The following is a 15,374-nucleotide window of genomic DNA, read 5'->3' as shown; positions in this document are numbered from 1 at the left end:
TTTTCAGGAATCATATAAGGAAAATGGCTATGATCTCCCTACAACTACTCTCCTTGTATAAATACAGTAAAAACGAGTTATGCTTTTAGCATTGCTATAATATGTTTTAGGTAGCTGAGATAGCTGCTAGTTCCTCCAGACTCTAGGGTTATCTCTGTCTCCTAAATTGATTATTTTCTCTTTGTTGAATGCTTTGTTATATATTTTCTATGTGTTAGGTACTGTGGATACCATGAGAAAAACAGCATACTCAACCTGTGCCCTTAAGAAGCTTACAACTCAGGGAGATGCACAGATAACTGCACTAATAAACACAGCAAGAACTACAAACTATGATAAGCACTATTAAGGAAAACCACAGGAAGCAAGAACATACAACAGAAGGGCAAGAAACTGATCACCGAGAGCTGAGCTCTTACAATTATCAGTAGGAGTTCATTAGTGAAGTGGGGGAAAAGAGCGTTCGGGCATAGGAAACATCAGCATGAAGGTGTTGAGACAGGATAAATTCAGCTGAGCAGGAAAGACCATGATCATTTAAGGAAATAAAAGAAGTCCACTGTGGCCAGTGTGCAGAGGTAGGAAGGTAGTATGAGACAGGAAAAGGAGAAAAATTCAGTTCAGGCAATGAATTGAATTTTTCAATGAATTGAATGATCAAATACTTTGATCATTAGCCTAAGAGTAATAGGTGCATAGTCAGATTTTCAATAATCACTGTAGCTTCAGGGAGAAGATTCATAAAGTCCAGTTGGAATGTTACTGTAGTCATCTAGGTTAGAGATGATTATTGACAAAACAGATGAAAAACAGTGGATGAATATTAGAAACTAAAATCAGTAGGTTGGGCACTGTGGCTCATGCCTGTAATCCAGCATTTTGGGAGGCCAAGGGGGGCAAATCGCTTGAGGTCAGGAGTTGAGACCAGCCTGGACAACATGGTGAAACCCCATCTCCACAGAAAATAAAAAAATTAGCCAGGTATGGTGGCACAAGCCTGTAATCCCAGCTACTTGGAAGGCTGAGGCAGGAGAATCACTTGAACCTGGGAGGCAGAGGTTACAGTGAGCAGAGATTGCACTGTTGCACTTCAGCCTGGGTGGCAGACTGAGACTGTCTCAAAAAAATAAATACATAGGCCGGGCGCGGTGGCTCAAGCCTGTAATCCCAGCACTTTGGGAGGCCGAGGCGGGCGGATCACAAGGTCAGGAGATCGAGACCACAGTGAAACCCCGTCTCTACTAAAAATACAAAAAATTAGCCGGGCGCGGTGGCGGGCGCCTGTAGTCCCAGCTACTCAGGAGGCTGAGGCAGGAGAATGGCGGGAACCCGGGAGGCGGAGCTTGCAGTGAGCTGAGATCGCGCCACTGCACTCCAGCCTGGGCAACAGCGTGAGACTCCGTCTCAAAAAAAAAAAAAAAAAAAAAATAAATAAATAAATACATAAATAAAAATAAAAACAAAAACAGCATGTCGTACTGATGATTTGAATTATGTACAGCGAGGGAGAAAGAGGTATAGAGTGATTCCTAAGTTTTAATTTTGGACCTGGACAGAAGGTAATACTATTCATGGAGAAAAGAAACTTTCAAGGAGAATCAGGTTTAGAGGCCCAGAGATTGTGAAGATCCTAAGTTCCAATACGGCCATGTTTGCTCATGGTTGGCCATGTTGACACTGATTGGTTAAAGAGAAAAGACCTAAAAGAGACTGACAATTAGTAAACTCCAACAAAACAGCTGGGCCTCTGTCCAGTTACCATATAGTGATTTCCACCCTTTACAGTGATTTCATCCTTTTAGATGATAAACCCACCTATACACACAGAACTTCCAATTAGCTTGTTAGGGCCTCACTTTTTTTTTTGAGACAGAGTTTCGCTCTGTTGCCCATGCTGGAGTGCAGTGGCACGATCTTGGCTCACTGCAAGCTCCACCTCCTGGGTTCAAGTGATTCTCCGGTCTCAGCTTCCCGAGTAGCTGTGATTACAGGTGCATGCCCAGCTAATTTTTTGTAGTTTTAGTAGAGACGGGGGTCTCATCATGTTAGCCAGGCTGGTTTCAAACTCCTGACCTCAGGTGATCCCCCTGCCTCAGCCTCCCAAAGTCCTGGGATTATAGGCGTGCAGGGCCTCACTCTTAAGTAAAAAAAGAAAAAAAAAAAAAAAAAGAAGAAGAATCACCAGTCATTAGGGTAAATTCTCTATCACGAAAGATGGAGATGAAAAGAAAGAAATTCAGTAAATAGACATGAGTCTATTTTATCCATTATTTTGATAGCAAAATTTTTATTTATGATTGACTCTTCTAAGACTTTCAGCAGTGCTCTCATCATGTCAACAGTTATCAGTATAGTAAAATAAAGATTTGAATCTTTAGTGAGTGTAGCCATTTATTTTTTTGTAAAGGAATTCTCTCACTTTGGCTCCTTACCAACTGACTCTTCAAAGGTGATGGTGAGTTGTACTGTGTCATAAACAAAGGTGAATACAGCTTGATCATCACTCCACTCAACAACATCCCACTCAGACAAGCTGAAGAGAGATAAACAAGATTTTTAAAAAGCATTTTTAAAATTAAGATAAAAGAGAACTTCTGATACCACCCAAACAGTACCAACAGCAGCTGCTAATGTTTTTCCACTGGACTGGGAGACAATATTTCTTTTTTTTTCTTTTTTTTTTGAGACGGAGTCTTGCTCTGCCGCCCAGGCTGGAGTGCAGTGGCCGGATCTCAGCTCACTGCAAGCTCCGCCTCCCGGGTTCACGCCATTCTCCTGCCTCAGCCTCCCGAGTAGCTGGGACTACAGGCGCCCGCCACCTCGCCCGGCTAGTTTTTTGTATATTTTAGTAGAGACGGGGTTTCACCATGTTAGCCAGGATGGTCTCGATCTCCTGACCTCGTGATCCGCCCATCTCGGCCTCCCAAAGTGCTGGGATTACAGGCTTGAGCCACCGCGCCCGGCAGGAGACAATATTTCAATTCAAATATTGTGAATGTACAAACTTAAGCTTTTGAAATAACTAAGAACTCAATCTTGAGTTGTATATCGGAGAAACACCAAGTCTAGGCAATGAAAAGTATAAAATATTGAGAAATTATAATTCCATAGTTCTTCTACTCTATTTTCAACTTACTGCTGAGTACACTGACCCTTTTTGAAACAGCACTGTATAGGTTAAGAACAGCAACACATTAAAATTACATCAATTACGGCCGGGCGCGGTGGCTCAAGCCTGTAATCCCAGCACTTTGGGAGGCCGAGACGGGCGGATCACGAGGTCAGGAGATCGAGACCATCCTGGCTAACATGGTGAAACCCCGTCTCTACTAAAAACACAAAAAAAAAAACTAGCCGGGCAAGGTGGCGGGCGCCTGTAGTCCCAGCTACTCGGGAGGCTGAGGCAGGAGAATGGCGTAAACCCGGGAAGCGGAGCTTGCAGTGAGCTGAGATCCAGCCACTGCACTCCAGCCTGGGCGACAGAGCGAGACTCCGTCTCAAAAAAAAAAAAAAAAAAAAAAAATTAAAATTACATCAATTGCTCCAGTTGCTTCAGACAACCACAAGGTACAGAATAAAACACAAACAAATGACACCTGCATTTCCTTACCTCAACTGATCCAGCAGCTCTTCAGTTCTATTTCTTTGTTTTTGCATAAAGTCTATTTGAGCAAGGGTCTGCTCTTTTTGTACCTCCAGTTCTAAGAGATTTCTGCAAATAAAAGCAGGTATTCAGAGAGAGATAAGGCTTTTGTTAGAGAATTCAGACTCTATCAATATAAAAGGTTTATAATAAGAAGTCACATGCTACGTGACTTCCCATTGAGGTAATAATGTTAGGTGTATGGCATCCATTTCTGCATTCTTAGTTTGTTTTTTTTTTTTTTTTTAAATAAGCATTAATTTAAAAGTGCGTCTACCTGGGAAAGGCATAAATGATTGTTTTTCTTTTTTTTTTTTTTTGAGACGGAGTCTTGCTCTGTCACCCAGGCTGGAGTGCAGTGGCCGGATCTCAGCTCACTGCAAGCTCCGCCTCCCGGGTTTACGCCATTCTCCTGCCTCAGCCTCCCGAGTAGCTGGGACTACAGGCGCCCGCCACCGCGCCCGGCTAGTTTTTTGTATTTTTAGTAGAGACGGGGTTTCACCGTGTTAGCCAGGATGGTCTCGATCTCCTGACCTCGTGATCCGCCCGCCTCGGCCTCCCAAAGTGCTGGGATTACAGGCTTGAGCCACCGCGCCCGGCGATTGTTTTTCAAATTAGGATCCATGAAGATATCCTTGGGATTCACATGTTAAGATAATGTTTAAATATTACATTTATATTTTTGATAAAAAGCAAAAATATAAAAATATAAGCATAATGTAGATAAGATCTACTTTAAAACTGAGACATGTCACAGTTTTGCTTTTTTTGGCCTGTATTTGGTTTTGTTTAGTTGTTACAGCTAAACAGAACACATCTTTGTTAATCATTTTGCTAGCATCAATTTAATTTCAGCCAAACACTGTCACCTGTCAATTAATGTTGTCAACTAGAATTTTAGTGGTTTTGTCATTATTTCTATTTACTTTCTTTTAGACTTATAGTTGAATGAGATTCATAGGCCTAAGAAATATATAGTTCATTTTATACTTGTTTATATTTATATTTATTAAATAAAAAGGATACTGGTAGTATTCAAGCTTGAGAAACACTGTGGTGGATAAATGCCCTGTAAACAGTAAGTGCTTCAAAACTACTGTTGACTAAGATGGACTCTAGGTTTCCATTCAAAGTAGAGAAGCCCTGAGTCAGCCTAAGTCAAGACTCATGTCCCCAATTTTGTCAGTCTCTGGAGGCAGGAAGTCATCTAGCCTTCTATAGTTTAGCATTATATTTTCTAACACTTGGATTAAAGGCTGACCTTTGAAGCTCCTCTTCTTCAGTTTTCAGCTGTTCCAATTCTTTGGAAAAAGAAAAAAGAAAAAAAAAAAAAAAAACAGAACAAACATATTAGAATGTTGCCACAAAAATCATCTGTTTTATTGAAAATTCTACCTAACTTAATCTCACCTAAGTATACAAATAAACTCAGAACAGAAGGGCTTCTCCCACACCCATTTATCTCCTTAACTAATTCAATTACCTTTCTCTGCAGCTCTCATTTCAGAATCCCATTTGTCCACAGGATTGTCTTTCTCTTCATCCTCCAAATTCTTAGTTTCTAAAATAGACAGTATGTGTTAGAATAATTCAGTGAAAAATAAGTAAAAAAGAAAACAAAATAAGGAAGAAAAAAAAGAATAATCCAGTCAAAAACAATTTATTAAACAATGAGAGATTGTTTCTTTGGTAGTAGAAAGTTTAGAAGTTCCAGTCTGATGGCTTATACATTTTTTTTCTGTGAAAGAGAAAGTAAGGTAGTCAACAAAGGGGTGAAGTTTAGACTATGGACTTCATGTACTCGTGGTCAATTCAGTGCAAAAAACATGTACCAGGCACTTACTCTGAACGAAACATAGTCCTAGGGACTCTGAAGGATATGGAGAAAAAGAAGAGCTGATTCTTACCTCCACCGAGCTTATAATTTAATCAGGAAGATGAACTATACAAAATAACTATAATACAAGTAGACGTGATGGGTAAAATAAGAAGTACTAGCAAAAGAGCCGTGGGAGCTCAAGGAATATAGACTACTTTCTTTGGTGAAAAACAGGAGAATGTAGTATGTAGCAGCAAAGACAAAAGTAGAAATGATCAGGCTAGTGGCATGTGTCTGTAGTGTCCAACTACTCAGGAGGCTGAAGAGGGAGGATTCCTTGAGCCCAGGAGTTTGAAGCTGCAGTGAGACTCTGTCTCTCTCTCTCTCTCTCTTTTTTTTTTTTTTTTTTTTTAAAAAAGGCAGGTGTAGTGGCTCACACCTGTAATCCTAGCACTTTGGGAGGCCGAGATGGGCAGATCACTTGCAGCCAGGAGTTTTGAGACCAGCCTGGCCAAGATGGTGAAACACCATCTCTACTAAAAATACGAAAATTACATGGGGGCGGTGGTGCATGCCTGTAATCCTAGCTACTTGCTACTTGGGAGGCTGAGGCACAAGAATTTCTTGAATCCAGGAGGCAGGTTACAGTGAGCAAAGATCATGCCACTGCACTCCAGCCTGGGTGACAGAGCGAGACTTTGTCTCAAAAAGTGGCCGAACTGCATAAAAATAGCAATGTTTGGTTGGAATTTAAGACGTTTATGGGAGTAGTAACAAATCATGTAAATCTGAATACAACTGTAGAGGATATGAAATGTCAAGCTCAGAAGTTTGGACCTTTTTTTTTTTCCTTTAAGCCAACCACAGAGAAAGTTAAGTTTGGGTCGGGTGTTGTGGCTCACGCCTGTAATCTCGGCACTTTGGGAGGCCGAGGCGGGCGGACCACCTGAGATCGGGAGTTGGAGATCAGCCTGACTAACATGGAGAAACCCCATCTATACTAAAAATGCAAAAAAAAAAAAAAAAAAAAAAAAAAAAAAAAAAAATTAGCCGGGCCTGGTGGTGCATGCCTGTAATCCCAGCTACTCAGGAGGCTTAGGCAGGAAAATCACTTGAACCCGGGAGGCAGAGGTTGCGGTGAGCTGAGATCACGGCCATTAACTCCAGCCTGGGCAATGAGAGTGAGACTCCATCTCAAAAAAAAAAAAAAAAAAGAGGCCGGGCGCGGTGGCTCACGCCTGTAATCCCAGCACTTTGGGAGGCCAAGACTGGCGGATCACTAGGTCAGGAGATCGAGACCATCCTGGCTAACACGGTGAAACCCCGTCTCTACTAAAAAATACAAAAAACTAGCTGGGCGAGGTGGCGGGCGCCTGTAGTCCCAGATGCGCGGGAGGCTGAAGCAGGAGAATGGCGTGAACCCGGGAGGCGGAGCTTGCAGTGAGCTGAGATCCGGCCACTGCACTCCAGCCTGGGCGACAGAGCCAGACTCCATCTCAAAAAAAAAAAAAAAAAAAAGAAAGTTAAGTTTGGACTTTACTTTGTAATAAATGGAAAGACAGAAGTTTTTCAGAGGAGTAACATTAATGAAAACTATCTTTCATAATTACTAATCTGGCAGCAATGTGCAGTTTGGACTGGAAGGAGGCAGAATAATGGTAAGAATGTATAAAGGTTAGATAGAAGACTGAAATAGCACATTTCAGAATTAAGATGAGCCTTAATGGGAAAGGGAAATAAACACATGAGATACTGAAGCTGCGGATGACAGGACTTGTTAAGAGAACCTCAAAGACAATGAAAGTATTGAGCCTTTTACAATTTATAAGAATTGTGACTGCTATAAATAAAGATGAGAAACATCATAAGAGAGAATAAGTTTTTGGATTTTATTTTGGAGCTGGGAGAATGTATTTAAATTTATTTATTTATTTAGTTCACTCTCTCGCACAGGTTGGAGTGCAGTGGTGTGATCTTGCCTCACTGTAGCCTTGACCTCCTGGGCTCAAGAGATCTTCCTGCCTCAGCCTCCCAAGCAGCTAGGACTACAGGCATGTGCCACCACACTGAGCTAAACTTTTGTTTTTTGTAGAGATAGTGTAACTGTATTCAGAGTTTAAGGTGTTTAAGGATATTTTTGCATACAGGTTAAATCTGGAACTCAAGAGAGAGAGGCTAAAGATGCCCTCACCTGAAATGATTATAAGCTACTTTAGGGCAAAATCTGTGTTTTAAATATTTTTATTGCTTTTCTGATACTAAGCACAGTATCTGGCATGCCGTACATGCTCAAAAAATGCTTGAGGAATTTAAATTTGGGAATCAGTCACATAATTATTAAGGCAGACGAAAGAACTGGGGGAGAGAATATAGAAAAGAATACATGAGAAGATATAAATCCCCACAAGGGATCAGTTAGAGAAAGAGAGGCCAACAGAGAAGCTGGATGGAGCAGCCAGGAGAAAACAACTGGGTCAAGGTAGTGCATTATCATAGAAATTAAGGGAGATGAACATTTCAGGAAGAAAAGAACAGTCATCCGTGTCAAATGCTGAAAGAGGTCAAAATGACTAAGGACTGAGAAGAACAAAATGTGATGACTATGCAGAATTATGTGATCTTTGAGAAAGCAGTTTCAGGAGAGTAACTCTAAAAAGTTGGGATTATGAAAGGCCAAACTGAAAAGACAGACAGTTTTCAAACTGAGATAAATTCATCTATTAAAAAACACAAAATTACAATCTAGGTTATCTTGAGAAACTCTTGATTGTATTATGCATGACTATAGTAAAGGAACTTTAATTTGCTCTAATTTACTTATTTATGTATTTATTATTATTATTTTTGAGATGGAGTCTCACTCTGTCACCCAGGCTGGAGTGTAGTGGTGCAACCTTGGCTCACTGCAACCTCTGCATCCTGGGTTCAAGCGATTCTCCTGCCTCAGCCTCCTGAGTAGCTGGGACTACATGCGCCCGCCACCACGCCCAGCTAATTTTTAAATTTTTAGTAGAGATAGGGTTTCACCATGTTGGTCAGGCTAGTCTCAAACTCCTGACCTCAAGTGATCTGCCCGGCTCGGCCTCCCAAAGTGCTGGGATTACAGGTGTGAGCCACTGTGTCCAGCCAATTTACTCTAATTTAATATCTCAAGTTGCTAAAAAAGGCTTCAATATTGTGGTATCAACATTCTCTACTGTAGGAGAGCATTTAGATACAATTAAATTTTTTTTTTGAAAAGTATTTAAAATACTTTACCTGTTTCCATCTCACTAAGGCAGTTATCGATCTTCTTAAGTATTTTATCCATCTCATCTATCTTTATTTGAAGTTTCTCCTTCTCATTCTAAATACAAAAGATTATAGACTGTCAGGTTAAACCTCTAAAGAAAATATTATAAATGGTTCAGATTGCTCACATAATTGCTCTATCATGATCACAAACAGTCAAATCTTTTTTTTTTTTTTTTTTGAGGCGGAGTCTCGCTCTGTTGCCCAAGCTGGAGTACAGTGGCTTGATCTCGGCTCACTGCAAGCTCCACCTCCTGGGTTCACACCATTCTCCTGCCTCAGCCTCCCGAGTAGCTGGGACTACAGGCGCCCGCTACCACGCACGGCTAATTTTTTGTATTTTCTGTAGAGATGGGGTTTCACCGTGTTAGCCAGGATGGTCTCGATCTCCCGACCTCGTGATCTACCTGCCTTGGCCTCCCAATGTGCTGGGATTACGGGCGTGAGCCACCACGCCTAGGCCACAAACAGGCAAAACTTAAAATGAAGGTCAAAGCTTTAAGTTGGAACTTAAAAAATAAAAGATAATTTTATTAAAATAAGTTTTAGCCAAAAGAACTCCGGAAAATAAGTTTATTTTATAAATTTAATAAAATATTTTATTAAAAGAAAATGAAATAATTTAAAAAGTATATTGACATAAAACTAATTTTGGTACTTTATTTTAGCATTTCTGTAAGTGTTCCATGGAATACAATATATTAATATTTATTACTTAAAAACATTTCTATGATGAACTAAACATGGGAAACAGTGGTCAAAAATAATTATAGCATTTATGCTTAGACTTTAAAAAATTGTATTTCTCTGAAAGGGCATATTGCTTGCAACATTTCCCATACTTATTTGCCAATGGAAAGTTTTTTAATGCAGAGCCTTTTAAAAAAGCTAATCATTTTGGGAAATGCTGCTTTACACACATGTACACACATATACAGCTTAGTATGGACTATGAAGAAGATAATACTATGATATAGTCCTTAGCAATGGGAGACCAGAATCCTATATATTTTATTTCAGTATGTATGATGGATAATAGTATTTGAGATTAGACATAGGTCCACATTAGTAATTATATTCCAGTATTACTCAAGATGCCAGGATTTGCCACTTTTGACAAATTGAACCTTACCTCTTAATTGTAAGTTTTTGCCCAAGTCTTATTCACATGTCTTCTAAGGAAGATTCTTCATATTCTATAACCACTATAAAGTAATTTAAATATCTTTCTATGATATTAACTGTCTCAAATTACCTGAGCTGACTGCACCAGCTTGCCATACAGAGCCACTTTTCCTTGGTGAGTGAAGACTTTAGTCATCTTGGTAAAACGTGATTTTATTTTGTTAAGGTAAATTCCAAAGGCCTTCAGCTGGAAGGGAAAGTTATAGAGTACATTGCATTAAAACAAATGAGTCAGAAGAGGTAAATGGATTTGCCTATCCTAAGGCACAACATTTGTCATTGGCAAATTTAATTCCATATAATTGTTGTCTAAGACCAGAAAAAATATTTCAGTTTTGATTCCTGCCTTTAATTCACTTATTCATATTATGAATTAGAAAATGACAGGCTCCTAGTTAAGGAAACTTTTTAATATATTAGGGCACATTTATAAAATGGGTTGCTTGCTATTTAATCAATTAAAGTAAATCTTCTCTTCGTCTAAATCTAAGTGAAAGGCAAATAGCAAGGAGGGAACTCTAAATAAACTTCAACTATAGTTCATATATTAAATTGATCATCTCAGGTTTGAAATGATTACATATTAACAATTGTGTGTAATTAAATAAGACCTTGGTACCACATAACACCTAAAAAATAAGTTAAATAACTCATCACTGATGACCAAGTAACAGTTACTTATTTCACAATAAACATTGTTCAGAATGTCTTTACTGATTCCCATTCAGAAAATGAGACAAAAGCACCTCGTCGTCAGAGCAGTGTCTCATTTTTTCCCACAGGTTCTTATTTATATCAGCCAACAGCTTATCTTGGTTCAATGCAGAAAGCTTTAATCTAAAATACAGAAAAGTTAATTAGCACAGGGTTCAGAAGCCAGCTTGAACAAAACAGCCCAGATCTACAGTCAGGCTTAATTTAATTCTTCCTAGTTTTTTTCTACATAATAAGAGGGGAATTCATTCAAGAAAAGCTTGATTATTCAATCTGATTATTCACTTGAATAACAGTTCAAGAATGTCATAAATCAAAAAAACTTCTGTCACTAATAGAATTCGCATCTCAACATACCAGCTTGTTCCAATGTGAAGCATTTTGCTTATAAAGAATCCTAAGGTCTGTCAATGATCGCTGCTATAAAGTTGTAGCTACTGTTATTATTATTATTATTATTATTTTTGGGATGAAGTCTCATCCTGTTGCCAGGCTGCCAGGCTGGAGTGCAGTGGCGCAATCTTGGCTCACTGCAGTCTCCGTCTTCTGGGTTCAAGCAATTCTCTTGCTTCAGCCTTTGCCTCAGCCTCCCGGTTAGCTGGGAATACAAGTGCGCACTACCACGCCCAGCTAATTTTTTTGTATGTTATTTTAATAAAAGTTCCTGGCCAGATGCGGTAGCTCACGTCTGTAATCCCAGGACTTTGGGAGGCCGAGGCGGGCAGATCACGGGGTCAGGAGATAGAGATCATCCTGGCTAATACGGTGAAAACCCGCCTCTACTAAAAATAAAAAATTAGCTGGGTGTGGTGGCGGGCGCCTGTAGTCCCAGCTACTCGGGAGGCTGAGGCAGGAGAATGGCATGAACCCAGGAGGTAGATTTCTCAGTGAGCCAAGATCGTGCCTGGGTGACAGAGTGAGTGAGGCTCTGTCTCAAAAAAAATATAAATAAATAAATAAAGTTTCCAATTCAGTTCAAAGTCATATTTCACATTTTTAGAATAGCATTTATAAAAGCAGCAAAGCTATTATAGTCTCAATATATATTAGTATTTTGTTAATAAATGGAGAAAATAAATTTCTAACGGAGATAAAAGATCTCTTGTAGAGGATATATGCAGGCACACAGATGCAAAATCAAACAGTAAAGCACACCTAAACCGACTGCTCATTGAGTGTAAGATCCTCTTTCATTCAAAATAAACATTCTCAGCTGGTGCGGTGGTTCATGCCTGTAATCCCAGCACTTTGGGAAGCTGAGGTGGGTGGATCACTTGAGGTCAGGAGTTCAAGACCAGCCTGGCCAACATGGTGAAACCCCGTCTCTACTAAAAATACAAAACTTAGCCCGGCCTGTTGGCGGGCACCTGTAATCCCAGCTACCTGGGAGGCTGGGGCAGGTGAATTGCTCGAATCCAGGATGAGGCAGTTGCAGTGAGCTGAGATGGCACCACTACACTCCAGCCTGGGCAACATCGCAAGACTCTTGTCTCAATTAAAACAAACAAAGAAACAAACAAACAAACAAACAAACATTCTCAGGGAAATCCTGACCCAGCCAACTCTTTCCAACAACATGAAGATATAAAATTTGCCAGTTTTGTTCAGTGACGAACCCCAGTGCATCGTATAGTACCTGGCAGATATAGGTGCTCAATAAATATCTGTTAAATGAACAGAATCAGGCAAATCTGAAATATCTTACATTTCTGATTTTAAAACTATGTAATTCTTTTTAAAATTTTTTAATATTCTTTTTCTTCTACTTCTAAAACACAGATAATTCTTAAAGATTATTTTATTTCTTTTCTGTTAGATTGGTTCAAATTTAGTTGGATAGTCCCAGATGAGTATGACATAAACATTATTCTGAGTTTTAAAGTCTGATTTACCTAAGGGAATCTAGATATATCTAATTTGTAAATCAGTCTGCAGTATTTATGTATACCATAGCAATGAGCTATCTTCTAAGTAAAACCATGTTCTTTCATATACGTAAACAAGCGTAAATGTGGTAAAATTATACACTCAAAGGCAATCTGATTTCAGGCACTATATACAGATTGAGTACCCCTTATCTGAAATGCTTGGGACCAGAAGTATTTTGGATTTTGGACTATTCGGATATATGAGAAATCTTGCGGGTGAAACCCAAGCCTAAACGTAAAATTCATTTATGTTTCATATATACCTTGTACACATAGTTTGAAGGTAATTTTATACAATATTTTAAACAATTTTGTGCATGAAACAAAGTTTGTGTAAAGTACTTAAGTATTTACGTGTGGAATATTCCACTTGCATCATGTTGGTGGCTAAAACGTTTTGGATTTTGGAGCATTTCAGATTTCCAATTTCCATATTAGGGTTACTCAACTTCCATAAATCTCTAAAGGGTTATTTTCTTTTGAAGATGTTCTCTAGCAATCAACTTATGATATCATAATCTAATAATTACTGTTTATTCTTATTAAGGACCTACTTTTTCCTAAGAATGGTATGAAAACAATTTATATACGCCATTTCTATTGTTCATATCTATTGGCTGAGTAGGTTTTATTAAGCCCACTGGATGGATTTGGAAATGAAGGTTAAATGACTTACCCAAGGCTACACAGCTAGTGTTGAAGCCAAGATTGAGCTTCAATCTGACTACAAGGCCAAAGCTCTTTCTCCCACATCACACTGCCAATTAATGCCATCAACTTACCCCATGCCAGTGTTATTCTAATCAAAACGTTACCACACAAACTATTCACTAATCCCTCCCCTCCCCTCCCCTCAAAAAAACACACATAAAAATTAAAGCCTTCATACTCTTCAATCTTTTGGCGACGAGCCTCACAATCTTCTCTATAAATCTGTATCTTGGGTCGGTAAACATATTGACTTAACATCAGGTCTTCTGGAGTAGGTGGTGTGTTTATAGTAAACTGGAAAAAAAACAATTCAGTCCCTGAGAACTGGTATCTTGCAGACAAAACCATATATAAGAATTAACTCAAATTTCAGAGTGCCTATTTTAAAACGTTCTATAAAGAAAAATTTGAATACTCCATCAAGTTCATAATGCCAGTAAGCAAAAAATTGGAATCTGAATTCAAGTCTCTGACTTCTAAGTCCCTTTCCCCATAGATGTTTACTGGAATTGTGTTTTTTCTTACTCACATGGGAATGACAGTAGTTTGAATATGGCTATGTGTTAAGAAAATAAATATTACCTAAAAATTCAAACTTACCAGGAACGCTTTTAAATTTTTTTTTTTTTAAGCCAGTTTCCTAGTAACTATTCCTATTCTCTAGCCATAATCCTTACTCTATTCCAGGCTGAACTCAACTTTTCTGGCATATCCTCCAATTATAAAATAAGGCAGGGAAAATTTGGTTATTTAAAAATGTTTTTATAGCACTAATCCAATGGCTTTGATGTCCTAGATGCAGTATTGAAAAAAATCAAGTCAGGGCCGGGTTTGGTGGATCACACCTGTAATCCCAGCACTTTGGGAGGTGGCAGGCAGATCACTTGACGTCAGGAGTTTGAGACCAGCCTGGCCAAATGGTGAAGCCCTGTCTCTTCTAAAAATACAAAAATTAGCTGGGCGTGGTGGCACATGCCTATAGTCCCAGATACCCTGGAAGCTGAAGCAGGAGAACTGCTTGAGCCTGGGAGGTGCAGGTTGCAGTGAGCCAAGATTCCACCACTGCACTCCAGCCTGGGCAACAGAGCAAGATTCCGTCTAAAAAAAAAAAAAAAAGAAAAGAAAGGAAAGAAAGAAAAGACAAAAATCAAGTCAGCTCCTTATTTACAAAAATCAAACAAAACCCCACAAATGAACCTCCAACTCCGAGGCTCAAGTGCTCTTCCTGCCTCATCCTCTCCAGTAGCTAGGAGTACAGGTGTGTCACCATGCCTGGCTAATTTTAAAATTTTTTGTAGAGATGGGGTCTTGCTACGTTGCCCAGCAATTCGTTGTTTCGAATTCCTGGCCTCAAGTGATTCTCCTGCCTCGACCTCCCAAAGCACTAGGATTACAGATGTTAGCCACTGTCTCCAGCTATGACTAGACTTTTTTTTTTTTTTTGAGATGGGGTCTGGCTGTCACCTAGGCTGCAGCGTAATGGTGTGATCAAGGCTCACTGCAGCCTCAGCCTCCCGGGATCAAGCAATTCCCCAGCCTCAGTCTGCCAAGAAGCTAGGACTACAGGTGCATGCCAGCCACCACGCTTGGCTAATTAAAACAAAATTTTTTTTCCTTTTTTTTTTTTTGAGATTAAGTTTTGCTCTTGTTGCTCAGGCTGGAGTACAGTGGAGTGATTTCAGCTCATTTGTAACCTCCACCTTGTGGCTTCAAGCAATTCTCCTGCCTCAGCCTCCACAGGAGCTGGGATTACCGGTGTGTGCCACCATGCCTGGCTACTTTTGTATTTTTAGTAGATATGGGGTTTCACCATGTTGGCCAGGCTGGTCTCGAACCCCTGGCCTCAGGTGATCTGCTCACCTCGGCTTCCCAAAGTGCTGGGATTACAGACATGAGCCATCGTGCCCGGCCAAATTTCTTTTTTTTTAGGTATAGGGTTTTGCTGTGTTGCCCAGGATGGTCTCAAACTCCTAGACTCAAGTGATCCTCTTGCTCTGGTCTCCCAAAGTGCTGGGATTATGAGCATGAGCCACTGCACCCAGCCAAAAAAAAAAAAAAAAAAAGATTTTTAAGGCTAGACTTA

At 39.7% G+C, this 15,374-nt stretch overlaps 1 protein-coding gene across 6 annotated transcripts in view; it reads right to left on the bottom strand.

Annotated features, from left to right (window-relative positions):
• Positions 1-15,374, bottom strand: part of KNL1 (kinetochore scaffold 1) — a 76,412-nt gene that overhangs the window by 11,742 nt on the left and 49,296 nt on the right. For all 6 annotated transcript variants that reach the window (XM_015452658.4, XM_005559196.4, XM_045395306.3 and 3 more), the window contains 8 exons: positions 13,470-13,585; positions 10,685-10,775; positions 10,009-10,125; positions 8,721-8,808; positions 5,127-5,204; positions 4,905-4,944; positions 3,611-3,712; positions 2,433-2,533 (listed from right to left, as the gene is read on the bottom strand). In XM_015452658.4, the coding sequence (XP_015308144.3) occupies positions 2,433-2,533; positions 3,611-3,712; positions 4,905-4,944; positions 5,127-5,204; positions 8,721-8,808; positions 10,009-10,125; positions 10,685-10,775; positions 13,470-13,585 (733 nt within the window). The remainder of the gene's footprint in view (positions 1-2,432; positions 2,534-3,610; positions 3,713-4,904; positions 4,945-5,126; positions 5,205-8,720; positions 8,809-10,008; positions 10,126-10,684; positions 10,776-13,469; positions 13,586-15,374) is intronic.

This window comes from Macaca fascicularis, chromosome 7 (assembly GCF_037993035.2).
Source record: "Macaca fascicularis isolate 582-1 chromosome 7, T2T-MFA8v1.1".
In the NCBI taxonomy this organism is placed as follows: Eukaryota; Metazoa; Chordata; class Mammalia; order Primates; family Cercopithecidae; genus Macaca; species Macaca fascicularis.
The sequence above is the reverse complement of the archived record's forward strand: the minus strand, read 5'-3'. Positions and strand labels throughout refer to the sequence as shown.